This window comes from Symphalangus syndactylus, chromosome 23 (genome assembly GCF_028878055.3).
Source record: "Symphalangus syndactylus isolate Jambi chromosome 23, NHGRI_mSymSyn1-v2.1_pri, whole genome shotgun sequence".
Lineage (NCBI taxonomy): Eukaryota > Metazoa > Chordata > Mammalia > Primates > Hylobatidae > Symphalangus > Symphalangus syndactylus.
Genome location: NC_072445.2, coordinates 37,890,970 through 37,900,054, shown reverse-complemented (window position 1 = coordinate 37,900,054; position 9,085 = coordinate 37,890,970). Strand labels below are relative to the sequence as shown.

Below are 9,085 nucleotides of genomic sequence, written 5' to 3'. Positions count from 1 at the left end.
AGAAAATGGGGTGAACTGGCGTGGTGGAGCTCGGAAGGGCAAGGAGGAGCCTTGGATCCAGATCTTCCCAGCAGCAGGCTTTATAGATTTGTGTGTCTCCCCCACTGCCCCCCGCATGCCCTTCTACTGCAGCCCTCTCTCTCTATTACCGGGCATCTTGGCAGCATTTCCCGGCAACCTGCAGCTGCTCCGGGGCCGATCAGTGTATGTGCTGGAAATGCGTGTGAATGTTCAGCGTGGCAGGGTTGGGAGCCCATGGAAGGTTTGAGTGTTTCTCAGGAGAATTCAGAGTACCTCAAATGAGGGTGCCTTGTTCAGCGTTGGAGTTCTTGTTCTGTTAACTACTTTCTGTGGCTAAACCTGGGTGGAAATGCAGAATGGACAGTGTATCTAATTGCTGGTAACCTATGGATGGCGGGAGCTGCAGTTCCAGTGTGGCCCCAGTTTATAAATAAATGAACATTCATTAATGTAAAATTAAATTAGAATGAAATTTCCCATCCAGTTTTGTTTAGAAGGCAGAAATAAGTGGGTTTGCTGTGTAATTTTGCTGCGGATGCGGGAGCTGGTAGTCACAAGGTGCTAATAGTAATTTGCTCTTTGCTTGTGCCTCCATCCCAGACCTCAAGGCAGATATTACCACCTTGGTTTTGCACAGGCTCATTGAGGTTAAAGGGCTGGTTGGAAGTTACTTGGCAAGGGGTTGAGTGCAGAGGCCCTAAAATTCTCTGGCCCGTTAGACCTTGACCGAGTCGGTAAACTAGAAATGGACCGAGACCCGGGAGACCTGAATTCCAGTCCTCACTCTGTCACTGACTCAGTGTGTGGGCAATGATCAGTTTCCTCACCTATAATGGAAGGGCCAGTGGTGCTCTTCCACTTGTTTGGATCTGAGTTAATATTTGAACTTAGAACTCACAAAAGGCACACAATGCTAATGTAAGCATCATTTATGGCCAACTTTCTCTGAGCTTTACTTTCCTCCCCTTTTTCTTGCGACCTGAGTTTGCCTTTTGGGAATTAAAATATTAAATAAGAGTCATTTCTGTATATTTCATGCTTTATTTGCTGGAGGGGGATTTGCTTTGGAAAGGGTGTTTTTCTTCCAAGCCCAGCTGGCAGGCTGTGTAAATTCCCAGGGCCTCACTTGGGCGGGAGGGGCCTCCCAAATCTGTCCACCTTCTCCCCAGCGTGGCCATCACTTGGCTGCTGGAGAAAAGCAGAGGTTTGTGCTCAGTACTATCATCAGGTCTGCTTATGAAACTGCCCTCTAAAACTTGCCTGCAGGTCGGAGGGAAGAGGGGGCACCAGGGCAGGCTGGGCGGGAAGGTGGGAGGTTTTGCAAGGAGCCTGGAAGCTGTCTGTAGCCTGGGGCAAGTCATTTAACCTCTCAGTTTCTCCATCACTAACAGCACTTCCTGGAGTCTCTCCTCTCCTCCTGGGGACTATGAGAAGTAATTAGTGGCTGTTTGTCAGAGGAGATGTAGCTTTGCTCAAGTAATTCGGGCAGAAGCTGGGCAAGGCCAAATGGGGCTCAGGACTTCAATTTGCAGAATGAATGGGGGAAGGGAAAGCCGCACCAAGGTTTCCTTCAGAGCAGCCGCCCTGTGGTGATGTTGTGGAAGGGAATGAAAATATCTGGAGCAGGGTAGTGGGGTGGGTAGCTGGGAACCCAGCCTGAGACCCGCCTCCCTGGAGAACTGCTGCAGCCACCAGCAGGTATCACAGCATAGCCCAGGGAGAAGACAGCTCCACATTCTCAAGTGCAAAGCAGCCAAACAAATTGCCACCCTGAAACCCTGCCTCTGGAGTATTAACGCCAGGGTGGGCCGAGGCCGACCAAGCCACAGAGACGCCCGCCCTCCCCGAACCGTGCGGGGGAAGCATCTCACTCAGCAGCCCTTCCAGGGCGGCCCGGTACTTTTCCAGCTGTCTGGAGTTCATCCTCATTCCAACTTCCAGAGGAGCAGTCAGCTGTGAAATAAGGCAGCGTTAACAACAAGGGAGAGATGTGGAGAGGGCCCTTAAACCCTGGGTTCACTACAGGTGACAGGAGGGACCCACGGGAGCCGCACCACCCTGCAGACCCCACTGGAGCCTCTAGGGATGGCTGGGAATTCTGCTACCTTCCCCTAATTCTAACCAGACGGCTGGATCCTGAAGGTCACTGAGTCCTGCTGAGGGGATCAACACACCTTCTCTAACTGGGAAGCTGGGACAGGAGAGGGGGGTCAGCAGGAACCCCAGCAAGCTTTTCTCACGGGGAGGGAATTCACTCCCTGCTCAACAATAACAGCCAACATCATGGAGCCTTACCCTTATTCTAAGCTTTACACTTATTCTAAGTGCTTTATGTATATTAACCTCTCAATAGCTCTGTGGGGTAGGGACGGTTAGTGTTCCCATTTTGCAGATGAGGAAACTGAGGACAATGAGATTGAGTAACTTGCTCAAGGCCACACAGGTGGTAAGGAGCAAGGGAAGAAGACAGTACACCCAAGGGGCCTGGCTCCAGGGTCTGTGCCCACAACCACCAGACTACCTTTCCTCTTGTTGGTGGAGACTCTCCACCAAAGAGGTAGCTGCAGCCTTGAGGCAGAGCCTAGGGCGCTGATTGATCTCCCCTCGCGCCCCCCCCCCCCCCCCCCCGAGCTTCCTGGATCAATGCTCTTGATGCACAAACTAGCCAGCAGACTGGAAGACTCCTGGCCTCTCGGGAGAGTTGCCCTGGAGGAGTCCCAGCACCCCCTCCCCTGCCTCTCACCGGGCTCCCTGGGTTCCAGGAATGGGTCTCCTAGACCCTTGGGGGCTCAGGGTGCCTGAAGGACATCTGAAGGGCCCCAGTCCAGTCCTGCCTGTGCTGTTCCTGGCTGTGGTTATGCCTCTCCCTCTAGACCCTCTAGCACGGTCCTTGCTTAACACAAGGAGGCTGGACTGGACAATCCCAAAGGGCCCTCTCAGCTCTGTATGTCGTGGTTCTAGGAGATGGAAAGAGGTGAGAGATGCCCCACCCAAGCCTCCCCAAGAAGGGGATGTCCCCGGGGCAACCTTGGAGTTAGTGCCTCAAACTCTGACTCAGGTGCATTTAGGAGGTGATTCTGAGTGTGCTCCCTGCTCACCAGCTGCTGGATTCCCTCCCAGCTTCCTCCTCAGGAGCCCAGGGAGTTCGGAGTGAATGTGGGGGGAAAGGGGCCCCACCTCCCTGAGTGCCGAGTGCGGCGACAGCACCCAGGTTGTTTTCTGGGCCTGACAGCACTGGGAAAGATCACTGGCCTGTGTCCAGTGGGAGGTGGGAGTCCAGCTGGGTTCTGCCCTGATTCCTGTGTGACCGTGACAAGGCCCCTGCTCTGTCTGGATGTCAGTCTTCTCGCCCCTCAGGCCCCTTTATGTGGAAGTGACCCACACTAAGGCCTGGGCCTCTTCTCCATCCACACCTATCCCCTCAAATCGCTCACCCAGGCCTAGCTTGAAATTCCCTCTAACCACGGATGACTCCTACGTGTGTGCCTCCAGCGCTCACCTCTCTTCTGAACTTCAAACTTGTATGTCCACCTGCATGGGCAATGTCTCTGCCTGGATGCCCAAGAGCATCTCATGGTGTTCAGGCCTGGTCTGACTCCCTGATCTTCCTCCTGCCATCCTGCTGCCAACTACAGACTACTCTGTCTCCGTGAGTGGCAAATCCGTCTTTCAGTTGTTCTGGCCCAAACCCTTGAAGTCAATTTTCACTTTTTCTTTACATCCTATATCCATTCTTTCAGCAAATCCTGTGGGCTTCTACCTCCAAAATATTTTAAAAATCCAACCTCCTTGCCCTGCCTCCACCAAGACCGCCCGAATTGGCGCCCTCGCCACCTCTCTCCTGAAGACTGCAGCGCCTCCTGCCTGGTCTCCTGCCTCCACTCATGCTGCCCCAGCTCTAAGAGGGCTCTGGTGGCTTCCCTGCTTTGAATCCCCAGTGGCGCTGCATGCAGGCCCTGCCTGGGCTGGCCATGCTGACGTCTCGCCCACTCTGCTCACCCCTGCCACAAGGGCCTGGCGCCCACTGGTGCTCCTCAGTGTTTGCACTCACTGTTCCTTCTCCCGGGAGGCCCTTGCTCCAGCTCTGTGCACAGGTGGCTCCTTCCCTTCATTCAGGTTTCAAATCAAATGTCACCTCCTCCAAGAGGCCTTCCTTGACCCATCTTAGGGACAAAGCAGTCCCCCAAACCCCACTCAGTCACTCTCCTACTTCCTTATCTGGTGCCTGAAGTGGTTGATTTATCTCGTTGTTGGAGTCCGTCTCTCCCTACGAGAATGGAGCTCATTGCCTGGATGTCTTGCTCACTGCAATATCCTAGGACACTCTGAGGCTCACTGTGGCTTGCGGGCCCTGCCTTCAGGCCAGGCAGGGGAATGCATGCCCTGCTCTGAGTTTCTCTCCCTTGTCCCAGTTGTCTGCTCACCTTGATCATTTCGTTTTCTTCTTCCTCGATGGGCTCCACAGGGTCTACAGGACCTTCCTCCCCAGACCTCTGCCATACACTCAGGGATTTCTTTTGCCCTTTATTCCGTTCCTTTTCCTAGGGGCAGAGCAGAAAATTGCACAAAACCGCCCTCCCTCAACCCACCCTGATGGCCCCTTGCCTGTCTCCATCTGCCCAGGGTGCTACCTGCCCTGAGCTCCCTACAGACTGAAAGAACCCTTTCCCCCAGGAGCCTCCTGCACGAGGAATCTCAGATACTAACTAGTGGCTCATGGATGGCCCTTGAGGTTGCCCACCAATAGGTCAACTTGAAGAGGAATCCATTCCTTTGTAGTTAAAACATTGCACCCAGATTGTTACTGTTAATTAACTTAAAAAGCTGAAAATAATGGCTGCCCTTCATGCATATTAAGTGTGAAAATGTGTCTTTCTTAGCAGAGAGCCTATAAAAAAGGTAGCAAGACAGCCTAACCTGGGAGGGCGCCATGGGGTGGCCCGGGAACTCAGAGTCCCTGGGAAGTGATTTATAAGAGGCAAGACAAGAGATAAATTATGGAGGAGGGAGTTTGTAGCTTCTTCATAAAAATCCCAGTGCCTGGCAATTATGAGGAGAAAAGCCTTGGAGCAGATTAATGCAGTGTCCTTTGCTTGCCATTTTGCTAGTTTATGTTCCATTTGGTTTGACTGTTTCTGTCCAGCCCCCAGTCTTGCCCGGCATGCTGCTGGCCAGGTCCCTGAGCACTGAGATCCTCATTCCTTTGCTTTCTCTAGTGACACTCTTGGGACTCTGCTGTTGGCCTGCCCTGAGACATGGTGATTCTAGAACAAACAGTCATCCTGTGGGGAGCGTGCCGGCGTGGAGGAAAGTGTGTTGGGGCCTGCTGCAGTACCTACCCAGTTCCCATGTCTGCTTGAAGAAGGGGAGCTGGATTCAGCCTTGCCTCTAAACAGAGCCCTGTTCACTGGGAATGTGGATCCCCACACACCTCCCACATAGAGTGGGCAGCTGCAGGCAGGCTGTGCCCCAGAGCCTCGAGACCTCCCTGGGCACTAACTCATGTATTCATCCCTATTGGAGTCTCAGTTTCAGACAGGGTGGAGCAGGAAAGTCCCTTTCTTCATCTCCTTAGGTTAAGGGGAACCAAACATCTGCACAGATACTCAGCATCCCCTGAAGTCTAAAGTAAAAGGCAGCAGGGAGGCAGAGCCAGCAGTTCCATTTTCCTTAGGCTCCGCTGCCTGAGTTCCATGAGGCCTGCCTGGTTTTCTTCTGGGCCCTAAAGAGGAGGCTTTGGCCACTGTTACATGGACCGCAGCCTTGTTTCCCGCCTCTGGGCGCTGGCTCCCATTGGTCCCTTGCTCTTGATCTCTCAAGGCCCCCAGCTGAATTCCACCTTTTCCCTTCAGGCTTCCAAGCGCGCTCCAGCCCTTGGTAATTCTCCCTCCTTGAACCTGAGCACTTAGCATCAGCACCACTGATGGGGCAATTCATCATGTCCTGCCTGTGACATCTCTCTTTTGTCTTCGACTGTTAGTTAATTTTTCATATGTTCGTGTCTTGGCACCCTAGCCTGCTCCCTGGAGATGGGGAGGTGCTGAGATTCTTTTGCATGCTCAGGCCCATCGCCCAGGGTGGCCTCTTGTACTGCAGAGCAGCTCAGTAAATATTTATTGGCTTGTTAATTTAAAATTTCCTCCAAAGGATAAGCAGGGGTGGGAAAGATGTTGCTCATACGAGCCACTGACATATCTGAGTGATGCCAGTGAAGGCGCGAAGGTGGCCAGAGAGGCGGCTGGGACTGGGGGTTATCTTGGGTCCTGGTCCTCTACACTTTCCTTGGTATCACCGGCATAGGGTCATAGTGACCTCAGCCTTGCTAGCAGGGCAGGCAGCAGGGGGTTCTTACCTGCATCCTCTGGAGTTCGCCATAGGTGAAGATGGGGACGAAGGCTTCCGTCTGGGAGGCCAGCATGGCAGCTGCATGCACCACCAGCAGAGCAGCCACAGCCTTACGGGATACCATCTTGGAGCTGGACAATGACAAGGAGCTCTTGTCATTAAGTTTGGGGTACAGTGGCAGACTGCTGCGTCCGAGGCAGGGGCCCTCAGTTCTGGCCCATGCCCCACCTCTAGCTGTGTGATCTTCAGCCAAAGCTCAGCCTCTCTGGATTTGGGCCTGGTATCAGAGCTTGAGCAGGTGAGCTCTGAGCACCTTTCTGCCCCAGAGCTGTGGCAGCTGGCCAAGCTCCTGGGAAAAGCCACCCAGCTCCCTACTACACACCAGGGAGGAATCATTTCACTTGTCCACTCTTCTCTTTTGTTACAGGTGAGGTCTTCTGGGGTCAGCTGGACTCATAAGGCAGGAGGGACCTCATTTTTCAGAGAAGGAATGCCTAGATTATCAACAGAACTGTGCCCCAAGACCCAGGGAGACCTCCCTGCCCCAGTGCCTATTAGAATGACAAAAGGCGTGGACCCAAGCCCAGATGACCAGGGATCTGCCTGGAAGTGCCAGGCCAGGACCCTGGGTCTGTAGAGCCTCTGCCATTGCAAAGGATGAGCCAGATGGAAAAATTCAGCATGGAGCTGTATCCCTGAGCCAAGAGGGCACCCCCTTCCCCGTTAGGGGAGCGATGGCTTGGGAACAAGCCCCCCCCGCCATGCTCCAGTGCATCTAGCTGCCTTTGGCCACCATCCTGAAACAGCAGGGAGCAGGCTTCCTCTTTCCTCACACCCTGGAACCCAGTGATTGCTGACCAGGAAGCAGGTATGTGTGGAATGGCTGGCAGGACATTGGGCTTTAGTGGGCTTTTGGAGCTCGGGTCCTGGCGGGGAGCAGGTAGGCATGGTGACTGCAGGGGTGCAGAGCCTTGAGAAAGGGTCCACCGGGCAGACTTTGGGCAGGGACAGGGTGGTCCTGGGGTGGGAGTGGGATGGCCTGAGTGCCAGCCACAGTTGACTCATTCAAAGGCAGCAGGGGCTGGAACCTTGGCCTTTTGAGGCCCAGTGCTTTTCCCAATACCCCACTCTACGTTGCCTTTGCCCGTAGCAGGCGGAGGAAGGCACAGGGAGCAGGCCTTTTGAATGCATCTTGGGCACCACTGTTCCTGCCCTGAGTGGACTGCTGAGTGCAGGGGCCAGGCCTCCAAGCAGGGAGGGGAGGCCGGGACAGCCCCTCCAGCAGTAGGGGTAGGAGTGGAGGTAGTTACAAGGTTTCAGATAAAGCGCTCCTCCAGTACCCCAGCAGCCTGGATTCTGTCGGCAGGAGAGGGTCTGCCCTGGAAAGGCCTCGGGGCTCCTCCGCAGGTCTCAGCCTGGCTCTGGCTCCCACTTTGAACAGAACCTTCCAAGCCTGCAGGCTTGCATCCTGCCTCTCAGCCAAGACCTGTCTCCTCAGTCATCTGAAACCACCCTACCACACCAGACTCTCCCTCTGCCTTCTTGCTATTCCAGCTCTCTCTTCTTCCCACTTCCTATTTTCTCTCCATTTTGTTCAAACTCCATGAACAGGAACAACAGAGCTCAGAGAGCGAAAGCCTCCCCATCCCAGCTGTATGCAAATTCCCAGCAGGCTGAAAGGACCACCCGCCCACCCAAGACCACCTCCCAGGAAGCCGAGGCCTTGTGCGGAGCCCCAGAGGCGCTTGAGCTGATTGGAGAATGGGTTGAGGTGGGTGGGACCCATCACTGTTCTTCCCTTCTCATTCCTGTGGTTCCCTGAAGAGTCTCTGGGGCCTGCTTTTCCCCCCAGCAGAGACGGATGTGTCACATTTATGGCGTCCCATTTCCTTCACAGAGAGGCTATAGATCCTGTTTCATTCTGGTGTATTTAATTCACTCCATAGGAATCAATAAAAACTTTAAGTAAAGAAAAAAGGCAAAATCCAATTGCTGCTCATTTTCTTGATCCAACTGGCAATCGGCATGTCACCTACGTTCATGTGTGTTCTGGTGAGCTGGAGGTGGGAGAAGGAGCTTTTCATTGTACAATGAGACACTAACTCTCCTTTCCCATCATCAGAGATGGGGGGCTTCAGCCTTCAAGTGTCCAGCTCTGCGTGAGGTGGGTGACTGTCTGCCCTCCCCTGCAGCACTCCTGGCCGGGCTAGCCTTGCCTCCCCATGTGCTCTCCCTTGGGGTCAACTTTTTCTTTTTCTTTTCTTTTCTATTTTTTTTTTCTCTGAGATGGAGTCTCACTCTGTCTCCCAGGCTAGAGTGCAGTGGCACAATCTCGGCTCACTGCAACCTCTGCCTCCCGGGTTCAAGCGATTCTTCTGCCTCAGCCTCCTGAGTAGCTGGGACTACAGGCGTGTGCCACCTCGCCCAGCTAATTTTTGTATTTTTAGTAGAGACAGGGTGTCACCATATTGGCCTGGCTGGTCTCAAACTCCTGATCCTGTGATCTGCCCACCTCAGCCTCCCAAAATGCTGGGATTACAGGCATGAGCCACTGCAGGGCCAAATTTTTCTTACCTTTCCAGAGCAAAGCCACCATGCCAAGAGGGGCCCTGCACCCATGATGAGCTCTGGCTTGGGTTCCCGGCCCACCGTGGATGTGCCAGACACACCCACAACAGCCTCTGCTTTGCCAGGAGTTGCACCCACCTGCTTGCCTCCA

General features: G+C 54.0%; 1 protein-coding gene across 1 annotated transcript; it reads right to left on the bottom strand.

Moving 5' to 3' along the window:
* Window positions 1-1,270: 1,270 nt before the first annotated feature.
* MLN (motilin) lies at window positions 1,271-6,614 on the bottom strand. The gene is made up of 4 exons (XM_055263389.2): window positions 6,374-6,614; window positions 4,446-4,562; window positions 1,872-1,974; window positions 1,271-1,281 (listed from the first exon to the last, which is right to left on the bottom strand). The coding sequence occupies exons 1-4, from the start codon at window positions 6,488-6,490 to the stop codon at window positions 1,271-1,273; spliced, it is 348 nt and encodes a 115-aa protein (XP_055119364.1). The 5' UTR covers window positions 6,491-6,614.
* Between the last annotated feature and the right edge of the window lie 2,471 nt (window positions 6,615-9,085).

Coding starts and splice junctions, on each gene's coding strand:
- MLN (XM_055263389.2), bottom strand. CDS start 6,490: ATGGTATCCCGTAAGGCTGTGGCTGCTCTGCTGGTGGTGCATGCAGCT. Junction 4,563..6,373: donor GCGAACTCCAGAGGATGCAG/GTAAGAACCCCC, acceptor CTCTGCCCCTAG/GAAAAGGAACGGAATAAAGG. Junction 1,975..4,445: donor AAGAAAACGAAATGATCAAG/GTGAGCAGACAA, acceptor CTTATTTCACAG/CTGACTGCTCCTCTGGAAGT.